At 44.3% G+C, this 18052-nt stretch overlaps 1 protein-coding gene across 1 annotated transcript in view; it reads right to left on the reverse strand.

The window, feature by feature from the left end:
- The window catches only part of TGM4 (transglutaminase 4), a 32620-nt gene that overhangs the window by 12643 nt on the left and 1925 nt on the right, over positions 1 to 18052 (reverse strand). The window contains exons 3-8 of the mRNA XM_081882064.1: positions 15685 to 15864; positions 14801 to 14907; positions 7567 to 7696; positions 4328 to 4446; positions 1670 to 1777; positions 362 to 536 (exon numbers count right to left, since the gene is read on the reverse strand). Of these exons, the coding sequence (XP_081738190.1) occupies positions 362 to 536; positions 1670 to 1777; positions 4328 to 4446; positions 7567 to 7696; positions 14801 to 14907; positions 15685 to 15864 (819 nt within the window). The remainder of the gene's footprint in view (positions 1 to 361; positions 537 to 1669; positions 1778 to 4327; positions 4447 to 7566; positions 7697 to 14800; positions 14908 to 15684; positions 15865 to 18052) is intronic.

The raw sequence follows: 18052 nt of genomic DNA on the forward strand, positions 1-18052 counted from the left end.
ATAGCTGACTTCTCACAGAAAGTATGAGATAGTCCTTGGGGTAATGGAACAGTAGTAATGGTACACTACATGCAGTTCCCCTCACAGCAGCCATGTTGTGGCACAACCTGGCAGCCATTTTGTGACTGGCGCCCACAGCACTTCCTCAAAATTTGAAATGTGCCCACTGGGGTCCAAAAGGTGGGCGACCCCTGACCTAGTGCAACACCCCAAGATATTAGTGGAGAGCCTGCAAGCTTGGTTTGAGGGAAACAGCCCCACTCTTATTTCCCAGCTCATTGTATTCTATCCATCAAAAGCAGGCTGCTCGTGAAGATGGAGGATTTGCTTAGTTGAATTCCTTCCAAGATGCATGCCTCACCTGTGGTAAGCACTCCAGAAAAAACCCAGCACTGACCATACAAGACACTTTTTTTGGTCCTGTAATACTGCTGCAAAATGGGGGCACTTCCTGTCCAGGCTAGAGGTGGCGTACCACCAGTATATTTCCCTGACCAGCTTGCAAACACCACTCCACGATCATCCTCGGAGTTAACCTAAAAAACAAACAAAGATAGCAGAACCATACAGCAAAACTCCTAAATGGCTTTGTTTACCTGAAGGAGCATCTCCACCCCCATTGTTCAGCCCAGACACTGAGGTCCAGCTCCGAGGGTCTTCTGGCAGTTGCCTCCCTGCGAGAAGTGAGGTTACAGGGCCTTCTTGGTGGTGGCACCCGCCTTGTGGAACGCCCTCCCATCAGATGCCAAGGAAATAAACTATCTGACTTTTAGAAGACATCTGAAGTTTTTAACGTTTGATGTTGTGTTTTAATTTGCTGGAAGCCGTGCAGTGGAAGTGATATACAATGAAATGGGGGGAAAATGTTTAAAATAACATTTGTTGAAAAACCAGAAGCTTTTCTACTAGGAATTACAGGTTCTGACATTTCCAAAGACCAGAAAAGACTGTTTATATATGTGACAACAGCTGCAAGGATACTACTAGTCCAAAGATGGAAAGAACCAGCAGTCCCAACTAGGGAAGAATGGCAAGCCAAACTGCTGGACTATGCCGAAATGGCAAAACTGACTGGGAGACTCAGGAATCAAGAAGATAACGACTTTAAAAAAGAACTGGGAAAATTCATAACTTACTTAGGAGACCATTGTAAACAAATAAAAACATTGGCTGGACTTTAAAAATGACTTGCAAAGAAATGAAAGACATGGGTAATTTAGAGAGATGAAAACTGTGGAGAACGTAATGATATTTAGCTTTAAAAAAATTATTTTAAGGACCCATGCAGGGGGATGGGGGAAGCCACGAGATTCAGAGAATCTCATATATGGATATGTTCAGAGTTTTTTTTCCTTTTTATTATTTTAAATTTGTTCTTGTGAAAACCAATAACAAATATTTCCAATAAAGAAAAAAGAGGGGGAAAGCAAGCCCTGCAGAGTGGCTGGGTCAAACCAGTCAGATGGGCGACATAAATATTTATTATTAATTAATTAATTAAATTTCTACCACTGAGCTATGGCTCTGGAAGGCCATACACTCCCTATCGCTGTATTATGCTATGGCCGCGACAGGTGTACAGGGCATGATCTGAAGCTATTGGGTAAGATTTCTTGTCCTAACCCCAAAGAATCCAATCTTGAGTTAAAAGATACATTTCAGGACTTACCAATGCTGACATGGCCCTGGAGATGATCACGGGATCTTTCTTCGCCTTTGGTTTGAGCTGGCTTTTGTCCAGAAGGTACATGCAACAGTCCAAAACATCTTCCTCAAACTGTTTTGAGACAGAAAGCAAAGTCTTACATTTAAGCTGCGCACCGCAGGAAAAACAAACTAACAAACAAGCCTTCCTTCAATTAACACAGCATAAAACTGTTGCTGAGATGTCAATATGTCATATGCAAACTTCAAATGAATTCAATGCTTGCGAAATGTGCGGTGTTGACCCGCAGAAGGAAAAATGGGGCTGTCTCCTAAATCATTGCTGAACGATCTTTAATCGGCAGCCTTGACAGAGAATGGCAGTGTCTGGTGACAGACAGGTCATGCATCCACAGCAGTGACCACAGGTGAAATGACTGCTGGGAGGAGTACAGAGAGAAGAAATGCCATGTTGCATCTGTAGCTGTTAAACCATTGCTTTCATCTGCCCCAGCTGCAACGAAACATGTCTCTCCCGTATCGGTCTCTATAGCCACACCAGGTGCTATAACTCTCCAATGGTTTGACTTCACCCCCAAAGGCCATTGGGGACTGAGGGCTCTTCTTGGATTTTTTAAGCATTAAAAAATAATAATTGCCCGGACATTTTGCAGATTCACCGAAAATTTGCCTGGACACCATTTTGCAGCCAGATTCCTGGGAAAACCCAGACATACGTCAGTCCTACACAAAGGTGTACTCCTCCATTGTCTCTTAAGGCAGACGGATGCCAACAAATACCTACATAAAGCATTTGAGACACACAACATCTATGAATGTAGAAAGGGGTCTTCTTTTTTCCATGTACAAAATCTAGCAGTGCATCACACAAATTCTGCCTCTAAAGGCTTTTGAAAAGCCTGCTGAGAATTGTTGGGTGTATGTCAATATGGTACTGCCCTCTGCTGGTAGGAATACAATCTGTTTAAATGCAAATTTTCAGAGTTGCAAAGTTGCAAAGGGACCCTAAGGGTCATCTAGTCCAACCCCCTGCAATTCAGTAATCTCAACATGCGGCCCCCCATCCAACTGACATGGTATTGTGTAGATGTGGTACAAAAGCAGACACTGGTGAGTGTCAGAGGCCAAAACCTATTGTTTACCCTCAACACATCCTCTATTGTTCCCATTGGCAGGGCATAATAATAATAATAATAACAACAAGAACAGTAATACAGTGGTACCTGCTGTTACAGATGCTTCAGGTTACAGACTCCGCTAACCCAGAAATAGTACCTCGGGTTAAGAACTTTACCTCAGAATGAGAACAGAAATCGCGCGGCGGCAGGAGGCCCCATTAGCTAAAGTGGTACCTCAGGTTAAGAACAGTTTCAGGTTAAGAACGGACCTCCAGAACAAATTAAGTTCTTAACCCGAGGTACCACTGTAATAAATAATAATAATAATAATAATAATAATAATAATAATAATAATAATAGTTGCTGTTCTATCAACAATGCCGAGGCGTAATTTCTCTGAGCTGCATACAAAATTGTAAGTTGCTCAGGGGGTCAGGGGATGCTGAACAAATGTTGGGAGGAAAAACAGAAAACGGGTTGGTGGGGTTGGAATGAAATATCCTGAAGAGAGGCATGGCTCCTCACTGTCTGCAACACTGAGCAAGAGCACTCCAAAATGCTGTTTTGTTGCTGCAGGCTTCTCTAATAGAGGACTTAGGTTTTTGAGTGCCTGGAAGTAACTTGGGGCTATCCTAAAAACAGGGGCGTCGTGACACCCGGGCGTCGTGACACCCAGGGCAGGGCGTCGCTACATAGGGCGCATGTGCGGCATTGCTACGTACGACGCATGCAGCATATGTAGCGACACCGCACATGCGCTGCACATAGCGGTTTGCCGGCGACGCCGCTCCAGCGCCATATGGATGGTGCCGGAATCCCTCCGTTGCCACTACAGCCGCGAATGGAGGTTCCTCTACTTGCAGCTGTAGTGGCAACAGAGGGATCCCACCGCTGTTCGTACGGCGCTCGTGCGGCGCCGGCAGCAAACCGCTATGTACAGCACATGTGTAGCGTTATTATGGTGCACACGTGCAATGCCGTACATGCGCTGTACATAGCGGTTTGTCGCTGGCGCCAGGATCCTCTGCTCGCGACTGTTGTAATTTAGATATTATATTTTATGCGAGGAATCATTGGGAAACTTGTTAAGTTGTGGGTGAACATATCAGACGACACAGCGATTCTTCAAACAGCTCTTGTTTATTCACAGGCCAGAACAGAACAGAACTGAAGGGTTCAGCCAGCCTGCTTATATAGTGCTCCACTACAACGCAACTGTAACACTTTCTGTAACTATCCAATCACTGAACATCACTTTCAATCCCTTATTTGCATATGTGGACCTGAGTGAAAACTATCTACAGTATCCCCCTGCTGGCCCAGGGTGAGAACTTCAGTACATAACACAACTGCAACAAGTGAAGATGTCCTTTCCCCCCTCCCCATGACCCTACTCCTGAAATTTCTCTCCTCCCATCTCAAAAAAACAAACAACCCCAAGCCTAAACAGGATTCCAAGGCTGCTGTTTGTGGTTGCTGGAACCTCACGCAGAAATTGCAACCTGCTTACACCCAGACAGAAAGAGAAACATGCGAGTCTTTACCTGCCCAAAATTCCAAGGTCTTCCACGTATCATTTTTGTTGATCCAACGTAGAGATAGCCGGTGTCGTTGAGCACGTACTCGCCTCTTTCAGCATCACCAGGCATGAAGACAGAATCCGCTAAAGAAAATATGTGAGTGTGTTAATTCTTTTTTTCAGGAAGTCTAACTGGGGAGAAACTGGGCAAACGACATACTTGCGGCTTTCAGGCAGTAAGAAATTGATGGATAGACAGATAAGAACACTGATGGGCTCAAAACTATCAATTTGCGTTCTGGCTTTCCAGTCCCAGCTATGGATCCCATCCACATTAACAAAATGGCCCGCTATATACAGTGCTGCCTCGCAAGACGAAATTAATCCGTTCCGTGAGTCTCTTCGTATAGCGGTTTTTTCGTCTTGCGAAGCAAGCCCATTGACAGCTTAGCGGATTAGCGCTATTAGCGGTTTAGCGGCTTTTAGCGGCTTATCAGCTTAGCGGATCAGCTGATAAGCGGCTTAGCTGCTTAGAAAAAGGGGGGAAAGGGGGAAAAAACCGCAGGAACTCACAAGACGTTTTCGCCTTGCGAAGCAAGCCCATAGGGAAATTCGTTTTGCGAATCGCCTCCAAAATGGAAAACCCTTTCGTCTAGCGGGTTTTCCGTCTTGCGAGGCGTTCGTCTTGCGGGGCACCACTGTATATTTGTTTTTCTCATTATAAAGTATGTTCAGTGCTTTTGGGGGGGGATACTCAACAGTATGAAGTACCAACATGTTTTTCTAGAAGAAAAGCATTGAATAACAAAGATAAAGGACCCCTGGACAGTTAAGTCCAGGCAAAGGCGACTCTGGGCTTGCGGCTCTCATCTCACTTTCAGGCCAAGGGAGCCGGCGTTTGTCCACAGACAGCTTTCCGGGTCATGTGGCCAGTATGACTAAACCGCTTCTGGAGCAACGGGACACTGTGACAGAAACCAGAATGCACGGAAATGCCATTTACTTTCCCGTCGCAGCGGTACCTATTCATCTACTTGCACTGGCATGCTTTTGAACTGCTAGGTTGGCAGGAGCTGGGACAGAGCAGCGGGAGCTCACCTCGTCGCGTGGATCTGAACCGCTGACCTCCAGATTAGCAAGCCCAAGAGGCTCAGTGAATAAACCTCTTCTTGAATCAGATATAAAATTTGACTCTTTTTTTCCTTTACTTTCCCCTCTTTTTTTGCCCTTAACTTAGCTGGTTCTATTTTTAACTTTTAGAAGTCCTCTGTCTTGGACTGATGAAGACATACACGGAGAGATGACAGGGGGAATAATGAGGGGCTCAGTGTGGGAAACAGAGAAAAAGGGATCTCCCAGGGTGGGAGGCTGGGGGAAGAAACAGAAGTTCCCAGGTGAGAGCTGGGAAAGGTCTACTTTTCTGTATATGGATAAATGATATTGGGATAGTTAGTTAGTTAGTTACAGTCATACCTTGGGTTACAGACACTTAAGGTTTTTTTGTGTGTTGCGGACCACCCTAACCCGGAAGTACCGGAATGGGTTACTTCCGGGTATCGGTGGTCACGCATATGCAGAAGCGCTAAATTGTGCTTTGCGCATGCGCAGACGTGCCGAATTGCAATCCGTATGTGCGCAGATGCGCCGCTGCAGGTTGTGGACACTGCGGGTTGCGGATGTGCATCCTGCACGGATCACGTTCGCAACCTGAGCGTCCACTGTACAGTGGTACCTCAGGTTAAGAACTTAATTCGTTCTGGAAGTCTGTTCTTAACCTGAAACTATTCTTAACCTTAAGCACCAGTTTAGCTAATGGGGCCTCCCGCTGCTGCACGATTTCTGTTCTCATCCTGAAGCAAAGTTATTAACCCAAGGTACTATTTCTGGGTTAGCGGAGTCTGTAACCTGAAGCGTATGTAACCCGAGGTACCACTGTAGTTCCTTTCTTTTCTTTCTTTCTTTCTTTCTTTCTTTCTTTCTTTCTTTCTTTCCTTCCTTCCTTCCTTCCTTCCTTCCTTCCTTCCTTCCTTTCCTTCCTTCCTTCCTTCCTTCCTTCCTTCCTTCCTTCCTTCCTTCCTTCCTTCTCTTTCTTTCTTTCTTTCTTTCTTTCTTTCTTTCTTTCATCCTTTGCCTCTTTATTTTTTGGTTTTTTATCTTTCTTTCTCTTGTTTCGGCTTTTCTGTATCTTTCCCCCTTTTTAAAGATTTGTTTGGCTTTTATTGCACCTCACGTTGAAAACTTTCAATAAAAATATTTACCAAAAAAGAAAAGGAAAAAAGAATCTGCCACGGCTGGATTCACTCCTCCATGGCTCAGGGAGAGGCTGCCTAGCTCACTCCTGTGTGCACACAAGGGACATTGCTTTTCTCCAGAAACAGCTCCCATCTGGGTAAGGGCTGAGCCTTAGTTTGACCAGAGCTTTTTTCCCTCAGCCGGAACTCTCTGGAACTCAGTTCCGGCCCCTCTCAGGTGGGCGCCATTGCCATTATAACAAGGGAAGGGTTCATGGTGAATTCTGGCACCTCTTTTTGTAGAAAAACAGCACTGAGTTTGAGAGTGGACGAATGGGAGCATGCACACCAGAAAGGGGAAAATATTGTTGCTTTTCAGAACTACTTCTGCCAACTGTTGTGCCTGGTGAAAGCATGACCCTTTTATGGTGGTTTAACCTGAGGTACATTTGGCTGCAAAGCAGACAGCCAATAAAACAGATCGCATCCCCAGTAGCAATTATGCCATTTATACCCGCCCCCTACTACTGGCTCTGTTCATTCACAAGCACAATATTTTCAAACAAATTATTGGAACAGAGCGGTTGTTATCCACTCATCCCAAGAGAACGCCAAATAAAACTCTTGTCTCCACAGCATTCAAAGCAGATGGGTGCTGGGAAATGTAGTTTCTTAATGGTTCTAGGAATTGTAGCTCTGTGAGGGGAAAACTACAACTCCCAAGATTCCATGAGAGACTTCATGTGTTTTAAATGTCCCACAGGCAGGCTTTTATGGGCAATTTTTCAGTGTGTTGAAATGTACCCCTGCTTACGTTTAAACAGGGTTGCAATAATTATACTGTGAGCAGCAACAGAAGGAAGTTTCATAACCTGATGACCTCATTAAAAAATATCATACACCTCATAGAATCTCTGCAAAACCAGCTTTCGTTGCATTTATGAGGAAAAGAGCTAAACAAGAGACACATTTTTTAAAGTTAACCTTATATTATAGCAATATGAATTAAATCTCATTAGGTCACACGAATTACCTTCGCACCAGGGATTGAACAAAACGTAGACACATTTTTTATCAGGAGTATAAACGTTAGGTCCCGTGATCACATTTAGAAGATATTTTCCAATAATTGCATCTGCTGGACTGGTTACAGCTATGCGGCACTAAGAAAACACAAGAACATCATAGGGCTATAATAGTGTACATGATAATTAGGTATCCCCATTACTCCATTTAAATGTGAACACACCCTAGTCCAGATGGTCTAGTGTCTTAGTTATTAAACAACCAGCTTCCAGAAAACATGGAACAAGCAAAACTAACATTAAAAACATCTGCCCAATTTATTTATTTCATAAAATTCACACACCAATTGATTGTAAAACAAACAAAAACAAAAACACCTCAAAGCGGTTTACAAAAATATTCTGGTTAAAGAGAGAAGAAATTCTTCTACTGAACCTCTTCTACTGGAAATGCAAATAATGGAAGTTGGAAAGTAGGAAGGCAGAATTCTGCATCAATTACTTGGGAATGCACCCCAAAACAGGCGATTTTGTGGGATGGATTTTTTGTGGGACAGAGGAAATGCACTTGGATGTTTTGTACAAATATCAACACCAGGGGTCAGCAACCTTTTTTAGCCATGGGCCGTTCCACCATCCCTCAGACCATGTCGGGGGCAGGACTATATATATATATATTTTTTTTGGGGGGGGGGAGAATGGACGAATTCCTATGCCCCACAAATAACCCAGAGATGCATTTTAAATAAAAGGACACATTCTACTCATGTAAAAACATGTGGATTCCCGGAGCACCCGCGGGCCGGATTAAGAAAGCAATTGAGCCGCATCTGGCCCCCGAGCCTTAGGTTGCCTACCACTGATCTACTGCTAAGCATTCCCCTGCATCGAGGTTCCTTGAACGTTTCAAAAGAAAGACTGATAAGAAGTCTAGTACAGAATATGCAGTACATTTTTTCGGGGGGGGGGGGACACAGGGGTACACGTACCCCTAAACATTTTGTGAATCTAATGGGAGAAGAAACTAAAAATTTTAAAAAAATTGATTCTTCTCTAGCACGGTGAATCGTCAGTTCCGTTGCTACCCCTGATGGCGGCCTCATTTCCTGTCACAGTGTTTCCTGAGCCTCAGACGGAAGCGGGCGTTTAACATGTGAAGCAGTGTGGAATGTGGATGTGTGGTGTTTTACTGATGAAAGTTTGGCCTCTCTGAGGGACAGTATTTCAATACGAGTAGGAAAATTACTATTTTTGAAAAGACGACATCTGGCAACGGATACCAACAGCAAGCAGAGGGATCAGGAAAATGTTAGACACAACCTCATGCTAATGCAGAAGTTACTGAGAGCTGTCAGCTGTGTAATATGAGGTAATGCATGTTCTTTGTACTTTTGTCCATCTATTGTATTTATTTCCCCTGATTTGAACTATAAAATGGTGATTATCTTGAGTCAAAATGAGAGTACCCCTGAACATTTTTTAAGAAAAACAACAACTGTGAGTATATGCAATACCACGCCTGTGGTAACAGTTAACAAATGAAGTGGTTTACAGTAATTTAGGATAGCAACAGTAGACTTCCGGGTTGGCGCCATCGCCGAATGGCGGGCTCCCTCCGTGCTCCGGAGGGAGCCGGCTCGGCAGGGGCTGGGTTCTACCGCGCCGGCGACGCGGGGACCCGCAAAAACCATGGGCACGGAGCCCCATGGACATGGTGACTCGGCTGGCACCTTTGAGCCCCCCCGGCCCGCGAAAGAGCCTTTTTAAAGGCTTCGGAGCGGGCACCTGGGGGGGGTGGTGCTTTGAGTCCGCCGCTTCCCCTGCCGAGCGAAGCCGCATGCCATTCGGTGGAGAGCGCTGGCTTCTTCCATTGAAAATTTGGATCCAAAAGAACAACCCGTGAGTAATTGGAATATGGATTAAAAAGAGGGATAAATTTTTAAAATCCGGAGCGAGCGGGGGGGGTATAAAAAGGAAGTCATCCCCCCCCCAATTGTAGAAGAGCCAAAACAAAGGACTTAACAACTAAGATCGAGAGTGACCTTATCTTGATGAATTAGTGACTTTGCGAGGGAAAAATATAAGATTGAGCTGGAGGAGAAAAGTGGAATTTGAACTAAAAAGCAACCCCCCCCCCCGGAATCCCGGGAGCGACTGGTGAAAATGCCTGGGGAAGAGAAACAGAGGTTTTGACAGCTGTCAAAGAGCTGTCAAAACGGAAGAACAAAACAGAGACTTTGTTATGAGGACTTTGCCGGTTACATTGGTTATAAATTGGATATAAAATGTTTCAAATAAGGATCAACAAGCTACTTGGTTTGGTGGATGTGATCTGGAAGGGAACTCAGTTACTGAAATCCATCTAGAGGAGCTGAGGGATATTGCAAGTGTTTTTGATGGAAATTTGAACAGTTGAACAGAACTTTTTATCTCCTGGGAAACTGCAGAAATGGAACATTATTTTGTCTACAGAGGTCTACACACTACAGAAAACAATGGATGTAAATGAAAGGGACATGACGCAATGTTTTGCTCCTGAATAACAAGCCTCTGCAGAGAAACTAGAAACTTTTGGAAATAGAACATTTCGGCAGAAGAGCAGGGAAAAAGCAAAAAATAAAAAGGAGGAGTGTGATTAATAAGAATAATGAAATAACAAGATCTGGACAGAACTGGAAGTGGGAACATTTGGGACATTCAGATTTGACAAGCTTACAGAAATAAAATTGGAGTTTTTTGCTCCTGGATATAAAAATCTGGATAGAAGAAATGGGCCCCTTTTTGAGATAGACTCCTTCTACGATTGGACACTCGAATTTAAAAATGACTGGTAAAGGACTAGAGAGGTCTGGGTTTAGTGAGATGTGGGAACCCCAGGAAGATATCAGATGTCGAGGGATATTGAGAACGCAACCGGGAAAGGGGGGAGGGAAATCTGGAATCCAAAGGGTGCAAAACTATTTTTTATCTTGTTTATTTTTATCTGCATTATTCTTGAAGGGGGGGGACTCGTGGAAGGGAATTAGGTCGATCTTAGGGGATGGGAATTTTCGAAAAATTGGGTTATTGACGATAAGTGTAATTTGGGGATAAGAATTTGTTGAATTGATTTGTTAAACTGGAAGACAAGAGGGGGAGGGGAGGGGAGGGGAAGTCCTGGTTATTGGAAAAAGATTATAAATTGGATTTAATTTGTTTTAAATTGGAAAACTTTAATAAAAATTATTTTAAAAAAAAAAGGATAGCAACAGTAAACGGGTTAACATTAGCTGTTTTTTATGGTTGCGTTTATATTTGTAAGCTGCTTTGAACAGCTCCTTCAGGGAGGGAAGAGCAGAAAACTATCACTTTCCACGATCAATTGCACCAGCCGTTTTAGCAGCCACATGGCCCTGAGTGCTCATTGGAAGGACAGATCCTGAAGCTGAGGCTCCAATACTTTGGCCACCTCATGAGAAGAGAAGACTCCCTGAGAAAGACCCTGATGCTGGGAAAGATGGAGGGCACAAGGAGAAGGGGACGACAGAGGACCAGATGGTTGGACAGTGTTCTCGAAGCTACCAGCATGAGTTTGACCAAACTGCGGGAGGCAGTGGAAGACAGGAGTGCCTGGCATGCTCTGGTCCATGGGGTCACAAAGAGTCGGACATGACTAAATGACTAAACAACAACAACCCTCTTGTCACAATGCTTGCCAAGGACCCTGTCCCTCCATAACAGAAAGGTAGTTGAGACATCCCGCATCTGAGGGGATGGGATACAGGTCCACCTATTTATCTTCTGTAAGACAGAACAGCTCTTAATTTCCATGTATCTTCAGACTAAGTATTGAAGTATTGAAACAAGTGGGGACTTCCGGGTTAGCGCCATCGTTTAATGGCGGATTCCCTCCGAGCTCTGGAGGGAATCGGCTCTGCAGGATCGGGTCTTGTCCGCGGCGGCGACGTGGAGACCCCTAAAAATCACAGGCACGGATGCCTGTGAACTTGGTGACTTGGCGGGCACCATTTGCGCCCCCCCAAACCGTGAAGGAGCCTTTTTAAAGGCTTCGGAAAGGGGACGGGGTGCGGCGCGGTGCTGTGAGTTCTCTGCTCCTCCTGCAGAGTGAAGCCGCAAGCCATTGACGGAGAGCGCTGACTTTTTCCTTGGAACGATTGGATTCTAAAGTAAAAAACCCGTGAGTAATATGGAATTTGGAATCTAAAGAAAAAATCCTTTTTGAATCAGGAACGAGCGGGGAAGGGTTAAAAAGGAAGTCTGCCCCCCCCCTCTTCGTAGATAACTTAAAGCAAAGAACTTGCCATCTAAGGTCGAGAGGACCTTTTTAAAAGACTTTAACCCTCACGCTTTGACATTATAAGAAATTTTACCGGAGGATAAAAGATTAATTGTGGGAGCTGAAGTTTCACCCCCCCCGGACCCGGGAGTGTCCCGCGAGAGAGCCTGCTGATGAAGTATTGAGGACTTTGACAGCTGTCAAATTGGCTGTCAGAGGGAAAAAGATAACTTTGTGTCTGTTTGCTTTTGCTGGTTATACTTGTTACAATTTGTTGAAAATAAGGAAGGACTGTTACAATAAATTGGCTATTGGACTTGAGCTGAAAAACATTAACAAACTAAAATCCCCCTAGAGGGGGTTTAGGACATTACAACAATGGCTGGAGATGGGAGACTTCAGACTGAATTGGAAAGAACATTTGTTCTCTTGGGAAAATTACAAGGGGAAATTGATGTTTTGGCTACAAGTGTTACAACTCTGGTCTCAGCAGCAAACAATGTAGTTGAAGTTGATAAAGACTTGGAGCATGGAGCTTATACAATTGATCAAATAGGGAAACTTGAATGTTTTGAGAATATGGAAGAGGAGATATGTGCTGTTTCTGAAGAGAAGGAAGGAGGACCTGTAACCTCCCAGATGTCAAATGAGAGCTGTAATTTGTGGCCTAACATGAAGGCAATAAAGGAGAATAACAAATTGAAGCGGAAAGCCTGGTCTGAATTGGTGAGCCTGAAACTGAGAGATACCCTTTTGTGGAGTTCTGAAGACAGAAGGATTACAAATTTGATCAAGGCGGAAATCGGAGCTTTGGGGACATTTGGACTTGAAAGGTGTATGTCGGGGTATCTTATAGGTTCTCTTTTTAAGTATGGAGGGCTGGCTGGGAAAAACACGGATCCTGATGGGCCGAAGCCTTTCCGAAATCTGGTGTTTAACATTAAGGACTATCAAAAAGGCCGGCAGAGAGGAACTGAAAGAGATTTAAAAGCCTCGGATGTGAGATCTCCAGGCTAGACAAGATATTGAATTGATGAACACTTGTTGGGGACGGTAACCGGGAAAGGGGTGGGTGGAGTCTGGGAATCCAAAGGGTATATAATTATAACTTGTTTTATTTTTATTCTGCTTTGTTACTTGTTTGGAACTGGGGAAAGCCGTGGAAGGGAAATTTTGGTCGACTTTAGGAAAAATGATGAAGAATGAGTAATGATGTTTAAGTATTTGATGTTTAAATTTGGATATAAGGATCTGCTGTATTGATAATTTAAATTGGAATACAAGAAGGGGAGGTGAGAGGAGGTCTGAGAAATAAGTTAACGGAAATAAGTAATGGTAATTGTATCTGTTTTAATTTTGTATTTTTGTATTTTTGTTATTTTTTTTTCTTTTTTCTTTTCTTTTTGTTTTTATATTAATTGTGAAAAACTTAATAAATATATTTTTTTAAAAAAAGTATTGAAACAAGTGGTGTAGCGTGGGTTCTCGGTTCCCGGGGTGCACGTGCGTGTGCCGGCAGTGGAGGTGCCAGCCCAAACCTTCACCACAAACTGAGCCAGCAGAGAGTGAGGCAAGGGGAGGGAGAAAGAGGTTTGCAGCTGCCCTACTATGAGGGCAGACATGAGGACTCTGGAGCCCGTTTGCGGAGGAGGAGGCAGTACAATACAATACAAATCTTTATTACGGTCCTAGACCAGCATTAAAGGGTGGGATACAGTCATTTACAATCTGAAAAGCGTTTTGGAAAGCTAAAAGGTATCAAAACAGAAGGTGAGAAGAATTTAAAAGAAGGGATAGGAGCATTGGGTGAGTGTAGGAGAGCATCAAAGGTTGATACAGTGAGGGGGGGAAGTATTTGATCCCCTGCTAAATTTGCCCATTTGTCTTCTGGGTTTCTGGGGTTTTTCTTGTTGTTATTCTGTCTCTCACAGCTACAATAAACCTACCATTAAAATTCTGGACTGGTCATTTCTTTGTCAGAGGGCAAATGGGCAAATTTAGCAGGGGATCAAATACTCCCCCCCCCCACTGTATATAAAAGACTATCAATTTACACTCTGATATGTTCATTAAATCTGGTTTGTGGCACAGGTCATCCTCCAACGATACTCCTTCTTCCTCCTTCTCAGCCAGCCCAGGGACGGGGTGCATGCAAGCATCCCATTGCTGGCCTTGGGGGTAAGGAGGTGCCGCTGGTGCCCCAGCCCTGAAGGCCCAGCCTGCGTGCCACACCTGGTTGTGCCCTCTGCATCCTTTACAAAATCTGTGTCCAGGGCCACGGCCCCCTGGCCCTTCCCACTCTATTCCCCTGATTAAAACTTGCATGGTGACAGTGGTAAAGGTAAAGGGACCCCTGACCGTTAGGTCCAATCGCGACCGACTCTAGGGTTGCAGTGCTCATCTCGCTTTATTGGCCGAGGGAGCCAGATTGCAGCTTCCGGGTTATGTGGCCAGCATGACTAAGCGAACCAGAGCAGCGCACGGAAACGCCGTTTACCTTCCCGCCAGAGCGGTACCTATTGATCTACTTGCACTTTAATGTGCTTTCAAACTGCTAGGTTGGCAGGAGCAGGGACCAAGCAACGGGACCTCACCCCATCGCAGGGATTTGAACCGCCGACCTTCTGATTGGCAAGCCCTAGGCTCCGTGGTTTAACCCACAGCGCCACCTGCGTCCCTGGTAAATTACAGAAGGGACATCTCTCAGAAGTCCTACCACACATAGAAACAGCCCCCCCCCCCAAGTTGGAACGCAACTGAACTCAGTGTTCTTGATTACCTGGGTCCCTTGAGCACCCCTATATCACATTCTGGATATAATGAAGGGTATCACAAATAAAATACCGTAGTGAAAAGTCTTGACGTGAAATGACATCCACCCTGAAGAGCAATTTAAACCACCTTCTGTTTAGTAGCCATAAAATGTAAAAGGCCATTTCAGTTTAGGCTATTTCAAACATATGTACCTCCTTCCCATTTGTTTGACAAATCTTGGCACTCCAGGATCGATCTGTCTGTCCTGATCTTGCATTCATGGATAGAAGAGTCCCATTGGACTGCATTGGTTTTTCACCTGGAAGGACACAAATTCACAAAGAACAACATCAATAAATTCAAAAAAAGTGTCAGCAGCAAATATGACAATAGCCTTTGTTTTCAGGCCTCATCTCTGAAGCATTTTCTACTGTGCAGAGAAGGATGCTGAAGATGCAAAATAATTTTGCCAAGTGGCTTGTGTGTTTCCTCTAATACAACAGTCCCAAGAGATAAGCAATACATTGTATTCACAATCTCTTTACCACACAATTTGGCATCTGAGGTAGAATCACAAAACCCTCGATTAAACAAAGCATTCCTGTTTCTAATCCTTAGAAAATATGAAAGCTTAGCAGCGTGTGTTGTTCTTTCTGTACTCAAGGAGTAGCGTGGCTTCAAAGATTATGATGTTGTTACATTGCTAAAGCCAAGCAACTCTCAGTGTGATCAGTGCCTGGAAGAGATTTAGTTGAGATTCCCCTAGAAGACCCCTGGGATCCCTTCCAATCTATGATTCTATGGTAGTCTACCTGGAAGAGATTACCTGGGAAATCAGTGGAATAATAAACAACATGGATCTCAAGCTCTGGTTCCTCTCTTGAGTTCCATTTCTCTTCTCAACACATATAAAAATATCTACATTGGAAGCCATTCAGAAAACCAAACAAATACTTTCAAATTTTATCGAACTTGCCCACCATGTCTGCCTGACCCTGATAGCAGATTGTGGCATCTCTGAAGGACAAATGTCTGAATTACTCTGCTGTATTCCTAGACAACCTGGGATGAATCAAGCCATGTTTTGCTCGCTTACCAATTCTGAGCTGCAGTGTGACTTTGTCATTGTTGTTCAGCTCCCTGCTTAAAGTCAGCTTCAACTCAAAAGGCTGCCCACGTCTCACAATCAGGCTGCCATTGTTGTAGTCGCCGGTGTGATGGAGGCAGGTATTCGGCTCTCGGAGGAAATCGATTCCAGTAACCTTCAGCGGATCCCCTGGAAAAGATGGTAAAAAAGGCAATAATAAAACAACAACAACAACATATTTATACCCTGCCCATTTGGCTGGGTCTCCCCAGCCACTCTGGGCGGCTTCCAACAAAATATTTAAAATACAATAAAACACCAGACATTAAAAATTCCCTGTGCAGGCCTGCTGCGTTTCCATGCTGGGTACAAAGAAGGGATGCAGGTGTTAGACCACAGCGCCTCTTGGGCTTGCCGATCATAAGGTCGGGGGTTCGAATCCCTGCAACAGGGTAAGCTCCCATTGCTCTGTTCCAGCTCCTGCCCACATAGCGGTTCGAAAGCACGCCAGTGCAAGTAGATAAATAGGTACCACTGTGGCGGGAAGGTAAATGGTGTTTCTGTGCGCTCTGGTTTCCATCACTGTGTCCCATTGCGCCAGAAGCAGTTTAGTCATGCTGGCCACATGACCCAGAAAGCTGTCTGTGGACAAATGCTGGCTCCCTTGGCCTGAAAGCGAGATGATTGCCGCACCCCGTAGTTGCCTTTGACTGGACTTAACCATCGAGGGGGCCTTTACCTTTTGTAAGCTTATACATGTTGTAGCATTAACATTGCCTTTAAACTTCAGAAACCACCAAGCTGAATGAGACGCCAGCCTCCCCTAATACGCAGGCAAATGTGAAAACCATTGCTCTAAATAGCCTCGGCCCAGTATACCTGAAGGAGCATCTCCACCCATCGTTCAGGCTGAGGTCCACCTCTGAGGGCCTTCTGGCGGTACCCTCACTGCAAGAAGTGAGGTTACAGGGAAGCAGGCAGAGGGCCTTCTCAGTAGTGGCACCCACCCTGTGGAACGCCCTCCCATCAGATGTCAAGGAGATAAACAACTACCAGACTTTTAGAAGACATCTGAAGGCAGCCCTGTTTAGGGAAGCTTTTAATGTTTCATAGGTTATTGTATTTTAATATTCTGTTGGAAGCTGCCCAGAGTGGCTGGGGAAACCCAGCCAGATGGGCGGAGTATAAGTCATAAATTATTATTATTATTATTCCATCAGCCACAACCAGCAAAGCCAATTGTCAGGGATGGTGGGAGTTGTAGTCCTACAACATCTGTAAAGAACCACTTTGGCTCCTGTTCTGAAAGAGCTCATCCTCTGCCATTTTCTATTGAGAATCCTCCTCTCTTCACACCATTGGACAAAAAATTGACCCAGAACACCCCAGATTTTGGTTGTCTCTGCTGGAAGAGATACTACTTCCACTTATGCCAGCGTAGCAAGTGTGGCAAAGATTGGGCTGCCAATTTGGTGCCCCTTCTCTCTTTTCTTTACATATAGAAGGAAGTTGATTAGCTTATGCCTGATACCACCTTTATACCGTATTTGCCCGAATATAAGCCACACCCAAATATAAGCTGTACCTTTAAAATTCAAGGGGGCGGGGGAGAAAAAAAGACAATACCTGAATATAAGCCACTCCCTTAAAATTCTGCAGGCACTCAGACCCTTCCGTTTTACCGTAGTTCTGTTTTAGCAGCGATATCGTAAAAGCCCATTTTTGTAAGGTTGTGAATTTAAGTTTCATGTTGACGTTTCACGGTCAAATTTTTTGAAAAAGAAAATAAAACTAAGGCTTATATTCAGGCCAATACGGTAACATCACCACAGCTGAAGGAAAGCAGGAAATAATAAAGGTGCCCCAGAAATCTCCTCTATTCAAATGCCTACCGCAATTGTTTGCTCATTACAAAGTGGAGAAGTTCCTTTTAAAGGAAAAAAAAAAGGGGAATTAGTAAAGGCTTTCTTCTCTGTTAAGCAAACAAGAACAGGAAACAAGGGGTAATAATTTGGCATGGGGAAAATGTGTCCAAGATGAATTTATTCTCTATGGCTAGTCATGCATGATCCGCTCCTCAAAAACTGCGTACACTGTCAACACCAGGGAATTGTTTTCTACGTCAATGGACGATTAGCTTGCATTCTCCATGGGCAGATTCCAGGTGTGCTTTTGAGCCTCTCTTCATCTTTTGACGTGCATATGTGAAAGACAGGTTACTTCTACTCTAGCCCTTTTCTCTGGAATTGCCACAACCGGCTCCTAAACCTTTTACAGAGAATCCACACAATGTCATTGTGACATTTATAGTGTTTTCTGTGTTTCCCCCCTAATTCCCCCCTTCCAAAAAACCCTGATTTTATTTCTGCAATAAAAC

Source organism: Podarcis erhardii (assembly GCF_964252035.2).
Source record: "Podarcis erhardii genome assembly, chromosome: 12".
Classification (NCBI taxonomy): Eukaryota; Metazoa; Chordata; class Lepidosauria; order Squamata; family Lacertidae; genus Podarcis; species Podarcis erhardii.